General features: G+C 39.2%; 1 protein-coding gene across 2 annotated transcripts in view; it reads right to left on the reverse strand.

The window, feature by feature from the left end:
* Positions 1–5,011: 5,011 nt before the first annotated feature.
* ITGA8 (integrin subunit alpha 8) overlaps positions 5,012–22,475 on the reverse strand; it is a 107,039-nt gene continuing 89,575 nt past the window's right edge. Inside the window, exons 28-30 of one of the 2 annotated variants that reach the window (XM_075746269.1) lie at positions 14,376–14,477; positions 6,833–6,955; positions 5,012–5,779 (exon numbers count right to left, since the gene is read on the reverse strand). In XM_075746269.1, the coding sequence (XP_075602384.1) occupies positions 5,693–5,779; positions 6,833–6,955; positions 14,376–14,477 (312 nt within the window). In that variant the 3' untranslated portion in view covers positions 5,012–5,692. The remainder of the gene's footprint in view (positions 5,780–6,832; positions 6,956–14,375; positions 14,478–22,475) is intronic. The other variant, XM_075746270.1, reaches the window with a different exon arrangement.

Genomic DNA, 22,475 nt, shown 5'->3' on the forward strand with positions numbered 1-22,475 from the left:
GAAGCCAGAAGCTTTAAGCACCCCTTGGAACAAATTCAAGTCTCATGTCTTTGCTACCTCCTTTCTTCTCTCAGTCAATGAAGTGAATACAGCCCTTCATTTAGGAATGAGAGGGATTCACAGATAACTCAATAGTCCTGTGACAGCTGCAGAGAGATTTTTTCCTTTCGTTATCTAATTACTAGGGAAATGGTCTTCCTGACACTTTGCATAAGCAATGAATCAGTTGGTCATTGTGAAAAAAAAAATCACTGTAGATCATTAGTCTCATTATCTTCTGAGGTCATAACTTCTCATCTGCTGTAGCTGAGCCTTATTTCCAATCCATCCATCTTACTAATTAACTGTCTTGTTGTTCCCGATCTACTCTGTAGTAACATCTATGTTCAAAGGTTTGATTTCTTCTCCAGAGCCTCCTAGCCCTTCCCTCTAAGTCATTTATAGTTAACTTAATATCCCACAGCCTCCTTAACTGCTTAAGTCCCTTTTGCCCAGCAACCTTGCATTTATGCTTGTACCTGTGATGCTTGAAGGGCAGGGCTTCCGCGGTGTCATGTTCTCCTGTAGAAAAGCAAATATTTCCTAATTTTAGGGACAAGAAAATTCAGTCTTTGTCCTTCTCCACGGGAAAGGGTCTTTCTGGTCTATGGAGTCAAATTGTGAATGTTTCATCCTACTGCCTAGTTTAACGGTGCCATGTACCCATGCTCTGCCTGTTCTCCTATACAAGGCATATAGCAGGGGATGATAGACTGTTGCAACTTTAAAAATAAAATCTTCTGGTTTTCACATTAGTTGGCACAGGAGTGTTTGTTATAACAAAACCATAACACCCTTGGAAGTCTCAGCAGACTGCTGAGATATCTCCTGATGCCTCTTCTGTGCCTAAAAACGGAAAAGGTAAGTCCGGATCTAAGCCTTGGTCTCCTGTGAGACTTCACTGTTAATTTAAAGGTATTATCTTTTTCAGCTTTTACGATACCAACCTAACTTTTCCTAAATGCTATTAAAATATGAAAAATCAACACAACCCCCCCCAGTAAGGCTATTTGAAGAGCCAAGAGCTTCAAAATGTAAAATTTTTACAAAGGATATGAGATTCATGGAAACTTTTTGCAGCTTCAGAGCTTATTACCTGGTGCTGCTGGTCAGATTGCTTTTGCTGGGAAAATGTTAACCTTTATGACCAGGAGAGCATGAGAGCACAGGTGGTGTTTGTGCTTTTGCCATACACTTGATTTGGTTGCCTTTTATTTCTCTTGTGCTGGTATAAAATGTGCCCCATCCTCCCCAGCTTCGCTGTGAGGATTGCTTGGTATTTGGTCTTTACAGTGATGATAAAAGAGGGCACACCCTGGCCCTCCTTGACAGGAGAAATGGGGAATCTAAGGTTGATGTTTTGTTAATATGACTCTGAATATGAATTTGGGCAAGCTGCTGAAAAGCTAGCTAGTGTCTGCAAGGCACTGACCATTTCACATAGCATCCTGAATTCTGCTCTGCTGTTGTTATCCTGAGCTTGCTTCTGGAAAAGCAATACTGCCTGATGCAGTCCGGTTTTGGAAAGAGTTCCTGATGGCCATTTTACAAACTGTTACTGAAACAAAGAACAATACACAACCAAATGAAATGTGGTGCATCAGTTAAGTAGATGCAACATGATGAAAACAAATGAAACCATCTGAAAAGTGAGTTGAACAATTACTTCCATTCTTCTTTTCTAAAAATCACTGTGTACAGTAGGGTAACATCTTGAATAGTTAAGTGCCTCTCAAATACAACATACAGGCAAAACAAGAACAGTCCTTCAATATTAAAAGCATTCCTGCTGTGTCACATCATGGCGCCTGCATAAGCTAAATTCAAGACTTTTTATTGTCAAGACGCACTACCATTATGCTACATTTTAATATGGATCTTTGCCAACAATCATAAATAAAACACTCATAAACAATTCCTAAAGGCAGTGTGTTGGATGGTATTTCATTTAAAAAAAAACAACACTACAATGTAGTGGAATACCGTAGGCCTTGGCCAGTTGGGACTTTCTCTTCCCTGCATTTCTCTAGGTGTTTTGTTGGTTCCCAAAAGGCTTTTTAGTTAACGTATGCCATGCCTACTAGAAGATCCTTCTTGCTAATGGATGAAAAAGTCACAGCTAAAAGGTAGAGAAAATCAGTGCCACTTTTAAGAGATGTCTAATGTGGGAGATCTGTAAAAGGTGTCAGGGCAAAAAAGTTGGAAAAGACATAAAAATTGTAATGAGTTACAGAATGGTGACAAGAGAAAATTCTTGTTAAGAAGCTGGTGGTTACATGAAAATTGTATTTGCTAAATACTTTTAAAGATTAAATCCATAAGTGACAACATATTCAAAGGTACTCATCCCTGTTATGTAAATTCTGAAATTTTCATAAAACAGAAAATGTAACTTGACACTTGATATTCTTAAAAATTCTGCTGTATGGATGAAAGAACTGGACCGCCTTTCTCAAACTCATCAAGAAGCATGTGAAATAAAAGATGAATGTGTCTCTGTTTTTACTGGACCGCTGTGGTGGTCATAGCAATAAACAGTCTTAAAAGGTTTTAATTTATAAAGTAACCTCCTGGTTTTTCTGTTCTCCTAACTACTCCTGTATTCTCAGCAATTAGCAGCTCACCGCATAGATTTGGAAGTGTAAGGCTAAATTACTTTTACAGAAAGCTGCATTTAGTAACTCATTGCAAGGCTGACATCACTGAAACAAAACTTCAGTCATGTAGGGATGTGGCAGAGGTTATCGTGCAGCACATTACTAATATACTGGGGGGAAAGATTATGTCAACTGCCTGCTAGTGTCCACATCCAGGATGCAATCATCCCAGGGGATAAACACTCTTGGCAAGCACTAAAACCCAGAATCTCCTTTGAAAAACTGTTTGCAATTTGCAGCCAAAGCTATCCACAAACGCTCGGACCTGAGACTACAGTCCTTGACAGCACACGGCTCCAGACATTTCCATGGGGGAAGTTTAATCTACACGGATGTAGAAATATAAAACAAAGTTTTGCTCAAAGTAACTGTTTGTCAGATCATGTGCCTCTAATTTGGTTTCCAGTGACATTACACAGCTGCAGCCAATGGATTCCAGCCAGGCCCAGCAGTCACTGAGGTTCTTTTTGGTTTAAATTTAGTATCTGAACATGTTTTGCCCATCATTAAAATGGAGAGTAATTGCTCAAAAGTGAACCATAGATGTTATAACTGCAAAGAACTTATTAGGTCACTTAGTCCCATCCTCAGAGCAATGCAGAATTGAAAACACATTGCAACAAATACTGAACTGTGTTTGTTTTTTTCTTTCTTGTTCCTATTCTTTTTGTTTTCTCTTTATTGTAATAATTAATCAGTATATTCAAAAGTTTAAAAAACAACCACAAATGCCAGTGTAAACATGCTTCAGGTATATAAGTAACATAAAGTATTGCACATACAAAAGTCCTATGTTCATTATCTGCTTATGGTGCTATTTCATGAGTAAGGGTTGTGCAGATGATGTGACTGTAATGAGCTAGCTGATCTTATTTCAAAAGCTGCTACACACAACAATTCAATATTTACAAAAGCTAGAAGCTTGCTGTCTTTTTCACAGGAGGATGATTTTGCCTGGAATGTATGGGATACAGAGGTGTGCAAATGTGGTGTGGGCTTGCTCTGTGGTGGTATTCATCAGCTGATCTCTCTAATCTACAAGGGGTCAGCTCAAATCCATTCAGGGGAAGGGTGCTGTTAAAGGTCTTCTGGGAAGAAGAAACCGGGAAGTGGTCAGGCCTCTCCTGTGTCTCCTCCTCTCGTTAAGTCTCATGGTCACACAGCATCTGACAAGCTAAAGACTCCATAAAGGTCTTCTTGCAAATTTGCCTTAAATATGATGATGGAACACACCTGCTCAAGCTCCCTCCTCCCGCTTGGATTTCACAGGTCAACCTGCATGCAAGAAATGGTAAAACTGTAAAATGTGCTGTCAGACTGACAGAAGGGACAGTATCTCAGGGCTAGTCCTGTCCTGAAGTCTTAGGGCTTTTAGTTATCTAAAAGGAGCCAAGCAGTGGCAGAATGGATGAGGCCATTTGCTGATTAAGAAGCTGAGATGGATTAGAAAGAAAAGGAGCTGAGGAAAAAGAAAGTGTGGTGCATGTTTCAGAAAATGAACAATACCTCCTGAAGTTTACACAATATAGCTAATTTCACACTCACAGGCAACACTCTAAGACTCAAGCTTTCAGGCACAAATTTGCACAGATCAGAGCTTAGAGCCCCTGCTGAGATAAGGACCATTTGCTGACAGAAGAAAAAGAATGAAGCCTCTCTTCTTCAGAATCCTCGATCCAGAAAAAAAAATCCTAAATGTATATTTTTAATATTTACCTCAAAATATCTTCCTTCTTTTTGTTATTTTTTTTCTGCATAAATACAAATCCTGCCCACCTTCCCTGCAAGACTTTGCTTAAGAAATAATTACATTCAGCCCTAAACTTTGCTGAAATCAACACTTTAAATATGCTGCCAGCTTGTAGAATGTAAAGTAACAACAACAAAAAAAAAAAAGGCAAAGATTTTTTTAGGTGAACAAAGTCTACAACACAAATTGAACAGAAGATACACTAGCAGTAGCCATTCCATTTTAAGAGGCCATTTCAACAAAATAACAGGGCAATGGCAAAGTAAATTTATCCTAGCCCAAAACCCCCAAGCCTTCTCAAGATCACCAGTGTGGCTGTGATAATTTAAATCAGTGTTTCACAAATGACTGTATCCTGTGTCAGCTGTACAGGTGTCAGCCATCAGCAAATGCATTAGGAGGATAATGCATCCCCTGCTCTATACTGTGCATGGATTTAGTTATCTGGGTGTGATACTGCCAGCTCTGGGTTGAAAGAGATACAACATGTACTTGTTTATCATATGTGTCATTTTGTAAAATGTTGCATAAATCTTCTGCTTTGCGAAACATCTTGTAGACAAGAAAGATGTGTCCTGTGTGTACAATGGGCTTACTTTTCTATTTACATGCAAGGTAAGTACATGATTTCTGTTTTTTTACTTTCTTCTCTCAAAATCTAACAACTTGATGGTTATATCAGATACTTATCCCAAAAAGGTGGAAAAAATAAATAACTGTGCCCCATCTATAAAGTTCTTCATAGACTACCTTTGTTTTTCAGAAGTACTTTCACAGTACTGATATATTGCTTGTCTCCCTGAGCCATAATTTCATAAAAGTTCTTATTCTTAGGGAGGTGTCAAAGGTATTCTGCATGATACAGTAATGTTCAGAAGTTTTGTCCTGGCCCATCTTCTAGACAATACAGCAACGCAGGTGTTCTGTCCTTGGGAGATTTGGGCTTGTTCTGGAAGCATCTCAGTATACCACGTGTTCAAAGGCATCTGCTGAAACATAGACTGACTGGAATATGGGATAAACATTCTGTTCAGTGGTGAGTATGTTTGTAAGGCAGTGATAAAGCTGCTTTCTTTGGCAAGGATGGCCATCATGTGGTGTGTTCTCAGAACGTTGCATAGATCAGATTACGACACCATGTCACTTGCAGGTACAAAGGAAGATCAGTGGAAGGAATCCTTCATTTAATCCTCATAGTGTTTCTAGTCTCAGGCAGGATTCTGATTTGAACTGTCACTCTCTTCCTCTATGCATCAGTAGTCTTGTTATTTGTCAGTTGTTCCCGGTCAGCCATGTCATCTTGAGGAGGTCTAGCTCTGTCAAAGAAGCCACACTGCAGAAAACGATCAATAGAAACAAAGGCGTCATGGTAAGACAACCACTGGAAGACTCAGCTGCAGTTTGATTCTTCACTCAGTCAACCTGAAAGGTCAGGTACAATCTATGGCAGGCTGATAGACTAATTTCATTTCAGCAAGACACTCATTCAGAAAAGATAGTTAGATTGAAAAATAGTAATAACAACGGAGGTGGAATATGTGTCGGGAAATGTGCACAGGACAGTGTTGTGACCTACAGATCACTAAGCATGAGATTCCTCTCACCTAACTTTAACTGGGTAAAAGTTACCCGTTTAGTCAAAAGGTTGAAAGTTACGTAGGCTTCACAAGAGGTCAAAGGAGAGTACTACCAAAAGGTAATTTCTCTCATCTTCCCATGTTTTAGACATAGCTTTTTGCTGCTGCTGTTAACTGAGTAGGCGAATCTGGAAAGTTAGCATAGGCTGCACACCTAACCCATAACCCTGAGGCAGCTAAAGGCAGATAAGCCATATCGTAAGTTAAGAAATTATTGTTTTTTAATGGGAACTGGCTCCCTGTAATATAGCAGTTTCCAGGAACTTGTCTTACATCTTGTGGAGGGAGTGTAACAACCAACATAGAACTAGAAACTTTAAAAAACAGAAGATATGACATATAAAAGGAAATCTTCTAAAATTAATTCTCAAAGCTAGGAGTGTTGTTACATGCTGACAAAAACTGGAAATTCCTGAAGTATTTGGAGAAAACAAAGTTAGAGTCACTTCTTTTTGAACCTAAACATCCTGAAAAGCTGATCATAGGTCTTGGGAAACAGAGTCAAACTGTGTATGCCCATTTATAACCAGACTTTAATAATAAAGGAGGACTTTGAAAACAAGTTCCCTGCGTAAAGGTCAGTGACACTAGCATGTCAGAAATGCCAAAACAAAAAAGACACATGTGTGTTGTTGCTTTTGGTCCAAACTGTTAAAGATCACAAAATTCCAGCCTCTCTTTTTCTTATCTGTTAGTATCTTCCAGTATCTTTCAGGGATTTTTAAAGCAACAGTAATAATGCAACATACCTTCCATAAGGCTAGGGTCAACATAGCTAGTACCAGTAGTCCGAGAAGTATTGCTAGTATTACAACCCATAAAGGGATTACAAAGGAGACATTTGGAGTGGACCAAATGACAGATGTTCTGATCTGAAATGAAAAGGATACATTAAATGAACAAAAATTAAGCAAGTAAAGCAAATCTGACAGTAGAATACAGAGTTTATAAGCATTCACTTCAATAGCATTTTGCAATTAGAAACACACATTGCTTAGAATTCTCCCATGTTGGCTTAATTTACTGCAAGTTCCTTTCCACTTCTTTATGATAATTACTAAAAATGGGATTTGCACATATACAGAAGTCTTGTTGTATCAGGCATACAAATAATTTTCACTTAATAGAGAGTAGCAAAGAATACCTTTCTGTGCAGATGCTTCAAGAAGATTCAAGGAGCAAAATTCTGCTTGCATGTATGCTGGTACAGCCTAGGCCAGCATAACTGACATTGAATTACTCTGAAACAATGGTTGACTTCAGCCCTAACTCTTAATTCAATCCACAACAGATATCAGCTGCATTATTCTTATTTTAATTGCTGCTGACACACCTGTATACATTTTTTTCTATGACTTGCATTTCAGCTAAGCAGTCCAAAATGCTTGAGTTTCATTCATGCTGATGCATATTTTTATTTTTTTTTATACTATCCCTCACTGTTATGGGACACAGATCATAGTTGAAATTAGGGACAAACTTTCTGTGTGGGATACCACTTGCCTTCTACCAAAACTTACACTGAGGGTTACACAGAAAATTCTGACCCTGCCCAATCATTCATTCACATTCAGCTAATATCCTTCTCTAGTGCAGCTGTAAATAGTTATTACTCTAAAAGACTTCAAAAAGATAGCATATACAAAGAATAAATATGTCAGACAATTAAAACAAGAAAAATTATTTCAAGGCAACCAGAATTAGTAAAACCCTCCATGAAACAGATATCATGATGTTGGGATCAAGTGATCAAATACACCACTGCAGGGATACCGTTCCCTTCCTCAGCCTCCTTTTTGGATTGCTTTGTAACCACTGCAGAACTTCTTTCTGTATCATTAGATTCAGATTAGATAGGCTTTCTGTATCATTAGATTCAGCAAAAGCAGTGCTCATTTAGTAAGGACAAAATGGTTTTGAATGGCTCTCCTTGTGTCAGAGTCGTACTGTATCTAGCATTAAAATGCAAGGGCAGAGAAAATGAGAAAAAGGTCATCTGAACTGTCTGCAGAGATTCCTCTCAGTTAAGGAAAAAAGACAAATGCAAGTAAAAGGCTTATCTGGCCAGGGAAATCAGAAGAGATGCAGGCATGATGGGTGACACGAAGCCTGTAGCAAGCCGTGAGCTCAGCTGTCCAAGGAAGAGAGCATCTCCCTTCTACTGCTTGAAAATCCACATGACTGCTGCCCTGAGGCAAGCCTTGAAGACCTTGTCACATATAGCACAAGAGTTGGGAAGTGCTGACAAAAATTCAATGGGCCCCAAGACAGCAAAACCAGATTGATTAAAAAACCCTTACTCATCCACACTGTGTACTTCCTCTGCTGGCAAAGGTTGTGGTACTACAAGCAAGAAGGTATAATTTGTTAGATTACTGTTTGAAAAGGATCTGAAACTATCAACATACAGTGTACATACCTTACTTATGTAAGGTTTGAGCTTCACTACAGTTTCTGTTCTAATACTATCACTTGTCTGAGGATGCTGCTGTGGAGCTGGAGCAGTAAAGTCATAGACCACTTACCACAATAATCTTAACAAATATTTGTGAACAACAGCAAAAAGAAAACCCAAGCAGGGCTTTCTGTTCTCTCAAGTTTAACAAAATTACTAACTCCATTTTACAGTAAGATCAAACCAAAGACCCATTTTCTTACAAAAATTTGATTTAACCATTTCTGGTATTGAGAGCTTGAGCCAAATTCCTAGGTGGCATAATGTGACTCAGATAAATGCAACAGGAAATGGAGTCAGCACCGTGGCTCTGGGCTGGACTGTACAACATCAGCAAACTAGAATGAAAAGACTCTGGCAAGCTGCTGGCCAGCTATGGATGGGTTGGTAGAGTGACAGTGTACTGAAATTGTACATCCTGAAAATGGAAATTATCAGAATGGGCAGGTACTTCTGTAGGAAGGATTTTTTGTTTACAGATTTCTTAAGATAGTAAGAAAAAAGAAAAAAAAAAAAAGTCTCCTTGGGCACCAAGTCCACTTCAATCTAATCTACGGCAATCATTTCAGCAACACAGGTGCTCTCAGATGGAGTGAGCTAAGCTGCTGCCTGGTGTTGTCTACGATCTGAATTGCTCATAGGGCTGCCTACTGATTGCACAGGGACACAGCAACTGGACTCTTACCTAATGTGTTTCAGTTCACTGCTCAGAATTAGGTGGGGTCAATCCAGACCTGAAAGCATGTTCGAGATCATAGAATGGTTTGAGTTGGAAGGGCCCTTAAAAATCACCCAGTTCCAACCCTTGTGCCATGGGCAGGGACAGCTTCCACTAGACCAGATATTGCTCAAAACCCCATCCAACCTGGCCTGCTGAAATCAGTAGAAACAATCTATTTCATTAGGGATGCGTGGATTTCATTAAGCTTGGATAAAGCTGACAATAGTATATGCAACTGCAAGTATCTATGTAGCCATTCCATGTCTTCTTTTATGCACTACTTCCCAGATGTTTGCTGCGTTTTGTGCGCTGTGTTTTTCTTTCCTCTTAGGCTGTGGAAACAGTAAAGTAAACCTAGCTCTTCTTGTGATACCTATAGAGCACCCCATCAGCATGGATCCAGATAGGGACATCTGAGTCTTCCTGAGGGCACACCATAGACAATTATGAGTGGTGTAGCAATGCTCAGCCTTGCTTCTATTGCATGAGTTTGCAATCCCCTCTCCTTGTTTTTCTTCCATCATTCTGCCTTTACCAGACAGTAAAGTGCAGGTTTACAGTGTAATTTCAGTAGCTCAGCTGGAGCCTGACAAATGCTGAAATATAAACACGAAACCATAATCTTATAGAAGTGCAGAGCATCTTTTTTATAATCCTTAGATTATCAGCTATGAGTAAACCAGCTGAAATTAGGTCTCTCCTGTATCAAGCAGAATGCTGCTGCAAAAGTGCCGCATCTCTCTTCTCTTGTAGCAGGAGTGAGGCCAATGGCTAATGAAATATTGACTGCTGAAATCTTAAAACCAGCTTGCCTCACCCACACCCTTCTCTACCATGAATCCTTCTTTGTCTTAGGTTTTTGAAAGCAAGGGAAGGGCTGTGCTAAGTGCTTGAGATTTATTTCCCGAGCAGAGGATTATATGCAGTCATCAGTCTCACTCCTGCCTTTGTGCACTACCAATAGAATATAACACCCCTGGGCTGCCTTGCTTCATACTTGCAGGGCTACTAATGTAATTCCTGGTGAACCGTTTGACACTGCAAGTCCTGAACACCCACAGAGTTGAGGCAGAGGCTGGATGGGGAAGAAAGAAACAAAGCATCCTCTTCAGCTTTGCCTGCCTCATTTCACCATTTCCACAGAAGACTGTCCCCTCCTCCACCCATGCTGTCCACAACAGTTTTACATATGATTTGATTTAAGACAAGTTTGTTATTCAGCTTGGATTTCTGTCTTCTCCATGTGGTAGTTTATACTGCCAGGGAACATTTTTGGAGGGATTTATCGGTTTTTCATCTAAGGTGGCCAATATGAAGAAGTGGAATTTTTACATGTGTTGCATGTGGCACTGTACCTCAGGTGCATGTTGGCTTTCCTCTCCATTTTGGGGATAGAAGACTTCTTCTACTGAACATTGAAACAGTGGTTGCTCTCTGTCAGGCTGGTGAAAAGCACCACCTCATGGACTTGAGAGGAGCCATCTGACTTTTGGCCCTTTTCACACTGCTGAACGTCTCACACCTTTTTGTATGCAAAAGGATGACAAGGAATGCCACCTGGCTGAAGCACTGAGATGAGAGTGAAGCCAACTTCAGAGTTACAGGACTGAGCCTTTGTTTGCTACTGCGAAATAAAATCCAAGCTTCATATTAGCATGGGCGCTGTCTGATAATCTTAACTTCGGAATCACTGTTGTGATGCAACAAAAGTCACTTGTTGCTCATGAAAGTATTTCTATAGGGGGGATTTTATTTTCTTTTTTTTAATGTACTACAGTTAAACACACTGTAAGTAAAGAAAATAAATCTTAGGGGGTTTGCCATTGATTTTTGTACAGTTTGGATTTTGCTCCTGAATTTGGTGCTACTCAAGATGACTTCAAAATTGTGTTTGATTCCACTGGAAGGCAGCACAATGCAGAAAGAAGCACGTGCAGTAAGCTGCCGGTTCATCGTCAGGCCTTTGTGGATAGATGGGAATTAGGTTTTACTGGTGCAAACATCCAGCATCAATGGTCAGAATGCAGTGCCTGCTAGTGAGATTCTCACAAAGCTATTTTTCCCCTCTTGTCCTTTCAAAGGCACACTTAAAAAATAAAATTAACTTCTTCATTGCTTAATATGCTTCTTTAAGAAACAGTAGCTAAATCATTATTCTAATGCTACCCCTTTTACTGCCCATGATGACCTTCCTCTAATCTTTACTCATTTTCCCTGCAGAGACTGAGAAACAGGGACTCTTTATTACTCCTACATGTTCCCATCTAACCTTTGCAGCATGATGTTCTTGTATGTTCTGAAAATATGCTCAAAAGAGAATGTAAAAACTCCCTTAAGCTTGGAGTCATAATTAATATTGACATTTGTTTACGTTACAAATATTTGTGCAAATATATTTCATAAGAAATATAAGCACATTTAAAATGAAAGTACTCATCACCATGTAATAGCTAAAAAAGAGTTAAAAGTCTTAGTCTGAAATCAGTTTTACTCACTGTAGGACACTGGTCAAAGAGTTAAAGGCATCCCCTGTGAACAGCCCATCAAGATTTAAGAAAAGCAATCATATTTTATTAAACTCCAAAACTGGCTCAAGAATCATAAACTAAAATGGAACAAATTACTGCTTATTCTATCTCTATAATTTTTAATAATAAAAAGCATTACTTCACCTTGTACATGAAATTCATAAAGTAGGATAGTATTATTTACCATAATAATACCTCTAAGAAAAAATTACAATTTTCTCTTGAATGATACAGCTGTTAGCAAGGAAATCCAATCAGTTGTACAATATATAGTTGTAATTCCAAGCCTATCAAAAGCAATAGAAATACTTTTATTGATTTCAGTGGATTTCCATTAAGTTCCAAGCTAATTTCCTATTTGATGCCATTTTCACTCTAATGTTTACTATAAAAAATTTTAGATTTTCTTACATTTACATAACCTTTCACAACATCTATATAATGACCCTTTGTTCAAGATATAGACCTATATTCCATGATGATGGAAAATAAAGACCTCAGTGATATAAATATGTAAGCACATACATACATGACTGTGTAGGCTACTGATTGTGTACGGGATTATTTATACCATTGAAATTAAATATACATATCAGCCTGCCAAATTGGAATTCCAAAGCTGTATGAGTTAAATGAAGGACATCATATGCTCTGTTCTTTTAGAATATATTCTCCTCACTATATAAACTGTAGGGTGTTAGCTGCTTATTAAAGATATACTTTTGCCAATTAATTTTAAAATATTAAAATCTTTATTCCACTTCCACCCTTACATTGTCTGAAAGAAAACCATAAACTTCCAAAGAAATCTTTGGAAACTTTTAAACACAAGGAGTGATCTTTTTCAGAAGGAGCAAAAAATATTAAGCATTGCCCAACTTCAAGCAAATATTTCTTCTTGCAAGTGGAACATCAAAAGAGGTTGTGCATATAACACATCAAGCTGTAGAGCTGGCAAGCATCCACTGCCATGTCCAGAAATGAAACGACATAAAAGCGCTATCATTTTTCAACATTTTACAGTTGCCATTACAGGCATTTTGCTGTAAATCATCTGCAGCAAATAACAAGCATTATACTGGCTGGAGTAAGAGAATAAAATGCTTATCTGATCATTTGGTAGATCATCTGACACTTGTTGAGAACAGCAGGCTATCACCTGGGGTAAAGCACTTCAGTCCAGATGAAGGCACCACTATCAACAGAGTTCTGCACAACATGTGTTTCTGGTATGGAACACATGCTGCAAAAAAATAAAAAGAGCTTGAGTATATCTGTCAGCTTGGAGCCTTTGAACCTTTCTGGAGGAATACTGCGTTAAGCATCAAATCTCTCTGGTGAAATCGTGGTTCATCAAATCTCTCTGGTGAAATCGTGGTTGTCCTGATGTTAGAGGTTGAAGTCACTGAGCATATAGGACCAAGATTTCACCTTGTCTCTTCCCAGAGTAAGTATCAATTGCCCATTCAATCTGTGCTTATTCAAAACAAACCTACAGCCTGTATCCTCTAAAATATATTCAATATAAACTGTAAAGTGGTTTATTATGTTGGCTTTCCATATAAGAAAATATTCTGTTCCCTACAACTACATCTCAACATATGAGTACATGGAATACATGATATGATGTATTTGCAGCAGGATTTAACTGGGAAAAGTTTGTACTGAGCTTACCTTTTAAAAGAAGGACTGTAAATCATAAATCTTTACAAAGATGAGAACAATAAGCCTTTAAATTTCAGATTACTCTTATACTAGAATCAAATTTTGCACTCATATTTTGCTTATTTCCATCAGTAATGACAAAAGAGAGTGAACTTTAATCATGATGTTAGACACCATAAACAGCAAATTCTTTTAAATTGCTCCCCAAACTCAATGCTTTGGCACTAGCAAACAATTAAATCAAACTCACGCCTCCAAGATTAATTTTTAATATAATAATCCAGGGCCATACAAATCTCAATCTGCAAATAAAGCAAGTATTTTAGTATCTATCTATCTGTCTGTCTGTCTATCACATCTGTAGGGATTACCAGGTAATTTCGTATCTTGCACCTGATGTGCTGTGAAGTGGAAACCCTGGAGAGGCATGCTGACCTTTCTGAAAATCAGGGTATCATCAGGGTATCAAAGAAGCTTAACACAGATAAGAGAGAAGGTGCCATAGGTAATCCATAAGGTTGTGTGACTGGGAGAAGAGTGAGATCTCTAATCCTGACAGAAACAAGATTTTGAATTTTGTACAAAAAATTCCACCAGATTTTTTTTACCCCAAACAGGGTAATTAGACACTTGCTTTCACAGTTTTGTTGTTTTCTTCTGTGTGAAAAATCACTCTTGATTGCAATAAAGCATTCTGCACATTAATGCAGCTAGAAATTATTTAAAAATTGAATTAGTATCATATATCAGCAACTTCCACAGAAAGCAATAAAGGTATTTCCTTTAGGCATTATTCAGGAATTTACAGTAGATATACAGGAAAGACTGATCTCAATATTTTCATCTGTAAAAACTTTCACAACTGTGAACAGCATGACCAAATACATGTGCTTCACACAAAGATATCATTTTCAGTTACTTACTGCTATGCTTCCCTCAGGGAGCTTTGCTGGTTGCACTTTATATGGCATGCTCTTAACTTTGAAGGACACATTGGAAGAAAGAGTATAGAGATGATTCTTTCTCTGAAATTACATAAAAAAGTAAATTATTAAAAATCATGTTTATACTTGAAAGCATTATGAGAAATAAACAGAAAAAAATAGAGATCACTGATTTCCTAGTTTCCTTGTTTCTTTTGGTAAATGGGATAGCAATCCTGGGACCTCTACGTATCCACAAGACAAATGCATAATACAGCATAAAGCTGAAATACAAAGACTGTATGTTCAAATGGGGAAGAAGGGTTAGATCTGCAGAAAGATATGCAGTTGTTTCTCATATTTCTCTCTGAAATAGGAGACTGGTGAGTTTGAAGTGGGGGGAGAGGTTTATGGGGTGTCTATGTTTTAAAACCTTGCCTCTGTTCACCAAGGCCAACAACAAACATGGCTATCTAGAGATTTCCAGGCTTACATCGAGACCAGGCTAGTAGAGCTCCTTGATGACATCAAAGGAATGGCTGTGCCTTCCCATCAAAGAACAAGACTAGGAACAAATATCTTCGCACTTCACTTAGACTGTGATCGATTTCCTACTAGTAGAGCTCAAAAACCCCACAACAATTCACCTTGCTTTTTTACTACATTGTGCAATTGCAATAACGAAGTATAGCAGTCATTGTTTCACTGGCTGCCTCGTAAAATATTTATATTGCTCTCATTAAGCACTTCAACAAACCCAAAGATGTGCAAACAAAACAAAATGTATCTCTCTGTCCGTTCTCTGTCTTTCATTTATACTTGCTTGTATTTATAAAATATTATTAGATTAGATTAGATTAGGTGTTACCTTCCCTGGTTTAGAATGACTAAAAACTGTTACATCATACAGCTCATGCTGTGACTTTTAATTAGTGCTTTCACCTCATTTGGAAGCCAGGCAGGCACTGACACACTACGTCTGACCAATTGTGTGTCTCATAGTGCTGTTCTGACCTTGACAATAATCTCCCACTCTGTGCAAACTGCCTTGAAATGATACTTAAGTGCTGGTATGAAGAATATCTGCCCAAATCTGTTATGAACTGGTGCAAGTGCTGACATAGGAAAGTGCATGTCCCTTAAGAGAATCTCAGTGGTTGCAACATTTACTACAAAGGATGCAAATATTTTCCACACATCTACTTCGAATCCTGTTGAGCTCTTGGCATTATCGGTATCTAACTGGAATTAGTTTTGAAAGTTAAGTACATCAGCTATTAAGTAAATCTTTCAGTTCACTTTGAATTCTACAGCTTGCTGAATGTTATTTTGTTACAGACAGAAAATCCTCTACTCTGTGTCCTCTTTTTCTTGTTTTTATCCCAAGGAAGGATGGCTGAGTGGTTACAATGCTCTATTAGAAGTCAACAAACCTGTTTCTAATTCCATCTCTGCAACTGATTTTTTGGGTGACACTTATCTTGTATATCCCATCCCATGTAAAGTTGGGGTAATGATACAGTTCTCTTTTAAAAAAGTGCTTTGATATGCTCTAAAAAGCATTAGATAAGTCCTAGGAGTTATGACTATCACTATTTCCCTTGCATTAGGCTCTTTGAGGTAAGCAATTTTAACCTTTTGTATGAGAATATTTTTGAAGCCCTTAATCATTTTTGCTACCTGTCTCAATCCTTTCTGAAGTATGATGACCAGAATTCAACACAGTATTTGACTACTGATTTACAGAAAGACAGAGCCTTGTAAGAAAACAATCTTTCATTTTGGCACCAGCTTCTTACAGTCCAGTGTATTTGGAATGTCGCTGTCGCCTCCTAAATCCCCTTCTGCAAAATTCTTTCTCCTTCCTTCTACTTCTCGCATATTTAGGAGTTCTGCTCCATTGAAAAGACTCGATTCCTATGTGATTACTCAACATCTTTTTCTCCCTGCTAGGTGGTGTTTTTCTCTGGAATTTCCTGTTGCATCAAGGGCATAAACCCTCTCTAAGAAATATTTCTCCCCTTTCAGCTGTTTTGTGAAGCAAAGACTGAGATACAAGACCTCATGATAATTTTGGTTACTGTTTCTTTCCTTCACTGATGGAGAAATGTTTGTTTGTGAACATGACCTGAAATAAGCATAACCTAAACCTGGGAGCCAATGTGGATGTAGTTGGATGTCCACGGCCCAACTCAAAGTTTTCACAGAAGTGCTGAAGTTGGAAGGCACCTCTGGAGATTGTCTATTCCATCCTCATGGTCAGAGCAGGGTCAGCTACAGGAGTATGCTCAGGGTCATGTCCAGCTGGGTTTTGAGTACCTCCAAGAACGGAGACTCCACAAACTCTAGGAGCAACCTATTCCAGTGTTTTGCCTACCCTCACAGTAAAAAGTTTTTCTTATGTTTTAAACAGAATTTCTGTATTTCAATTTGAGCTTCTTCCCTCCTGTCCTGTTACTGGATATCACTGAGAAGAGGCCTGGCTTTTGTCTTCTTTACTCCTTTCCTATCAGATGTTTATATAGACTGATAAGATCCCCCCGAGCCTTCTCTTTTCCAGACTGAACAGTCCCAGCTCTCTCAGACTCTCCTTGTGTATCAGATGCTCTAAGCCCTTAATCATTGTTGTGGCCCTTGGCTGGACTCACTTCAGTATGTCTGTGTCTCACTTGTCCAGGGAGCCCAGGATCTGGACACAGCACTCCAGATCTGTCTCACCAGTGCTGAGTAGAGAGTAAGAGTCACCTCCCTCGACCTGCTGGCAACGCTCTTCCTAATGCAGCCCAAGAGGCTGTCAGCTTTCTTTGCTGCAAGGGCACACACAGTGGGCTACATGTTCAACCAGGTCCACCAGGACCCCCAGATCCTTTGCTAGAACACTGTCTTCCAGATGGTTGGCCCCCAGAGTGTGCTGGTGTGTATTCCTCCTGTAGTACAGGACTTTGCCTTTCCCTTTGTCACACTTCATAAAATTCCTGCCAACCCACTTTTCTAGCCTGTTGAGGTCCCTCTGAAGGGCAACATAACCATCTGGTGTATCAACCATTCCTTTCACTTTTCTATCATCTGCAAACTTGCTGAGAGTGTACTCTGTCCCATTATCCAAGTAATTAATGATGTTAAATGGTATTGGCCCCAGCAGTGATCCCTGGGTTACACTATTAGTGACAAACCTCCAGCTGGATTTCATGCTGCTTATGACAACAACTTTAAGCCTGGCAGTTCAGTCAGTTTTGAATCTACCCTCTCTGTCCATCTATCTTCATTCATTTTGACAGTTTCAAAACCTTGCTGAAGTCAAGTAAAAACCAGTGATTGCTTAACCCTCATCCACCAAGATGAACTTCATTTTTCTCATTGCATAAGGCTATCAGGTTGGTCAAGCACGATTCCCCCTTCATAAATCCACACTGACAACTCCCAATCACCTTCTTGGTCTTCAGATGTTTGCAAATGGCTTCCAGATTTTTTCTCCATCACCTTCTCAGGGACTGAATGAAGCTGACTGGCCTATAGTTCTCTGGATCCTCCTTCTTGAAGACAGGTGTGACATTTGCTTTCTTCCAGTCCTCAGGAACTTCCCTCAGTCACCGTGACTTTTTCAAAGATAATTGAGACTGGTCTCGCATTGACATTGGCCAGCTCCCTCAGTACTTGTAGGTATATCCTGTCAGGTCCCTTGGACTTTTGCACGTCCAATTTGTTTAAATGTTCTCTTAATCTGATACTCCTCCACTGAAGGAAAATGTTCATTGCTGCAGGTTTTCTCTCTGGTCACAGAGGCCTCAGATTACTCTACATATATTTTACCAGTAAAGACCAAAGTGAAGTAACAACTCAGCCATTTCTGTGTCCCATTCAGTAGAAAACCCGTATTTTCCCTAGCCTTCCTTTTGCTGCCAATAAAGAAGCCTCACGGATGGCCTGAAAGTCCCTTGCTAGGCTCAGCTCCTGGTAGGCTTTTGCTTTCCTAACTCTGTGCCTGCATGCTTGGACACTGTCTCTATATTCCCCACCCAACCCTTGCACTAGGTCAACTGACTCTGCTACCACCATTTCTATGTTTCCTTCCTATGTCTGAGTCTTACTAGGAGCTCCTTGTTCATCCATGCAGGCCTCCTGTCTCCTGTCCTTGACTTCCTGCATGTCTGGATGGTCAGTTCTTGAGCTCAAAGGAGGTGATCCTGGAGAATCTCTGGTTCTCCTGGACTCCTCTTTTCTCCAGGATCGTCTCCCATGGAGTTCTTCCAAACATATCCCTGAAAAGGCTGAAGGCTGCTCTCCAGAGGTCCAGGGTTGTAGTTCTGGTATTCGCCTTGTTCATTCTTTCTTCTTTTTAAAAAACAAGTTTTCTCTTCAAATATCGTGAGTGTTTACTGGTGACATGAAGCCAGCACATTTATTGCCTTCTGGAACTCATTTCACTATGCCATAATTTTGTTCTTTTAAAATATTGAGAGCAGCTGAATGTTTATTATCAGAACATTTAACCTCTCCTTGGGGTTATACTACGTATGAGCAATGCGAAGAAAACTGCCTCAAATGACTACAGGGAGACAGTCAAATCAGCTCCTTAACATAAATGGCATCTAATGAAAGGGAACTATTTTTTCTATCAATCAACAGTGTTTGAAAATGAAAAATTAGACCGATTTAATATTAGACTTGGCAAATAAATATTTTATACACTTCATGGTGCTAAACATCTATGAGATGGTCTTCAGAAAAATAATTTTTCCTTATCACACTAATTATTTTCCATTTTCAGACTCAAGCCATTCTCATCTTTTATGCTATAGCACTAGACTTCTCACACAAAGTCCCAGCATGTTTCTGTAGCTGTGCAACGATTTGCATTCAGAAAAAAGCCCCTATGTTTTCAATTCTAAGCAATTCATATTAAGCAGGATTCTGGATATGATTTATCTGATTTATAAATCAATCTGTAATACAGAGAGCAGGATATGTTATATTATTAAAGAAATAGACATTAGACATGCAGCCTGATTGGCTAAGTTACAGTAAAGGCATTAACTTTCTTGAAACACAGTGTTTATGGAAAAAAAAAAATCCTTTCACCTACTATACATGGTTTATTTCATTTTCAGCTTATATCAGCAATAAGCACATCAGAGGAGGGTACTTCCTGTGGATTAATGCATGGCTGGGGTCAATAACCTTGGGTTGTGCCCGTAGCTATCAACTCTCCTCGACCATTCATTAGGCTCCTGGAATGCTGCACATCTCCATGGTTTACAGCAATGGAGAATATAAAAGACTAGAGAGTATTTTCGTGCATGCACAGAATTATGTGTTTGTAGCAAAGGACTTTAAAACAATGACTGCAGTCAGCATCGGTTGGAAACAGGATTTTTACTTGTACCAACACCTTGGAGATACAGGCAGCTGTCTCTCCTACAGCCTTGCTTATAATTCTCAAGGCATTCATGAGAAACAGCATTTCTTTACCATATTAATTTTTTAAAGATAGTATGTTTAAATATTCAGTGTTTACTGGAAGCAGCAGGACCTGTGGTTTGCAATTCAAGCTGAGGATTTCATTATGGCTCAGAAGAAGGGAAGAAGGAATTTGGTATTTGTGAATGTCAGCACCTAATGACCAACTGTAGCAAGCCCAGCCCTAGCTACGTTGGCCTTTTGAGGTTCCCCTTGTGGTAGAACAAGCAGAGCCTGCTCTTACGCACATCGCTGAGACAGCTATTTGCCAATATCCCGGCAAGCAGGCAAAACAAGACCATCCCCTTTGTTACTTGTGTGGTAGATCCCTGGTGGTGCATTTATTAAGGCTTCTCTCTCTCTCCACACTTTCTTTTTACAAACAGCTTTTTGAACTGAACTTTCATTTAACAGTTGTGAGACATACAAGCATCCAGAAATGAAGGACAGTGTTCCCAATAAATATTCAGTGCAGTGTTTCCCTAGGTATAATAATAACTGAGACAAACAGTAATAATGTGAGAAGTGCTGGAAACTCTTGGACAATTTGAAGAAGAGTTCTCCAGGCTCCAGTGGAATGCTGGTGGTTTCTGCAGGAAGCTCAGGCAAAGACCTGAAGTCTCCCCAAAACATTTTTAAGGCACACGGAGGCATCTTAGAGAGCAGACTAAAACACAGGGCCTACAAGTAGCTAAACTAAGGGTAGGAGGAACAAAACTTTTAGGAGCTTAAAGAAGTCTGATGGGTCATTGTACTGCAGGTTTGAAGAGTTTAGCTACTCCCCAGAATGACTTTGTTCCACTGCTTCTATGGTGCATTGTTCAACTTCTCTGAAATACTTTTCTTCTGGTTAGGTGCAGCCCAGTGAAGTCACCCTAATTGAAGGGCACGTACTTTATTGCAAGCTGCATGCTGCAGTGGAATTTTCCCTCCAGAATTTATGTCTGTTGCATACAGAGTTCAGTGCTGTTATAGCAATATTAGCCTTGCTTGATTAAACTTGTTTCCCTTTGGTCTGCTGGAGTCTGGCATATTTTAGAGACAATAGGGTAAGCATTATGGTGTTACCTTTAAATAATGCTTTGGGAATTCATTAGCTTGTTTTCTTTGACCCATACCTCCAAAAACCTGAACTACTGCCAATAAATAGAGTAGCTTACATAAATGATGAGAAGTAGAGGTCATGCAACTATTTGTTCTTTTATTAATTTGTTAAAAAATGCATGCACCAACTAAAAAGAGTGTCTGAATTCACCAGTAGTAAGATATGGAGATTCTCACAAAGTTCTCATGAGGAAGTACAATTAGAGCATGCATTCTAACAGTGATGGTAGCTCCAGGTGCCAGGCAATGAAGGCAAAGGGAGATGAGAGAACTGGGAGGACATCTACCTGATGGCCCAAAAGACCAAAGTATGACATCAGGCTCTTACTCATTTTCCATACCCTTCCAGAACTCTCAATTTCTTTTTATGTCCTCCTAGAGGTGCAGCTTCAGCAGAAGGGAACACCATCATTTATAAAGCAGGGATGTGGGGTTTCTTAAGCTAAGGAGGGACTTGAATTCACGTCTTCCAGTCATGAATTCTCTAACCACCAGACTGCCAGCTCTAGATTCTGCCAGTGAATATGGAATAAACAAAGTCCTCCCTAAGTCTTTCAACTAATGCTGTAGATACCCCGAGTCATTTTTGGATTCTGCCTTCTGAGAGGGTGAAAATATTACCACTTAATCCTGATTTGGGTACCTATCCTCCTGATAAGGGACAGCCCTCATGCACCACCCTGATGCTTAGTGCAAGTCAATTTGTCTGAGGTACCTCATTGTATGTTGTACAGGAAACTAGGTATTTAGTTTCAGGTTTTGGATTCAAGTCTGGGACCAGGCACTTAAGTTGTGGGTATTGCAGCACTTGTCACCTTTATTATGCCAAGCATATATTTCCATATTTAGACATCTAAAAACAAACAGGAGAAGTGCATGTTCAGAAACACTGAAATAACAAGTATTTAACAGAGAAGCCAAAACATGGCTTTGTATACTAAGGGAGCACCCGATTACAGCGTGGCTGACATGTTTCTGTGCTTTTCAGCTTTCTCAGATTAAAACTAGATTTTTCTCCCTTCTAGCTATTAAAGTTCATGCAGTCAGGGGTGCCAAATTCAAATACCTGGCTCCGTCCAGAAGTCACGACAGAAACAATACAATTATATTCAATAACATTACAAGAAAAGGAAATAAACTTCCAACCTCTTGGGAACCTTGCACACTCTCTGTGGTTTATTTACATTACTGCCTCCCCAAGCTCTCCCAGAAGGAGATTTTTAGCATTGTGAGGAACTTTCAATACTGGCTGAAATAATAGTCAAGAATGAGCTGAGTTCCACTTCCCACACTGCTGTTAAGTGTCCAAAGAGCTTGGAGCCTGGAAGGATGTTGCAAATCAGACAGATGGTATAGATTCATCATTTAGAAATACATTTTCAAAACAGATGTTTTACTAGCCAACTCCTGAGTCTTATATTAAAAAGTACCCATCAGAAGAGTTCAAAGAACACTGGGCAAGATCCCCTTGGATCTCCCTCTGATGACTCAGAAATACCATGATTAGACAAATGGGGACATAATAGAGCCCTAACAGAA

Source organism: Balearica regulorum, chromosome 2 (assembly GCF_011004875.1).
Source record: "Balearica regulorum gibbericeps isolate bBalReg1 chromosome 2, bBalReg1.pri, whole genome shotgun sequence".
NCBI lineage: Eukaryota > Metazoa > Chordata > Aves > Gruiformes > Gruidae > Balearica > Balearica regulorum.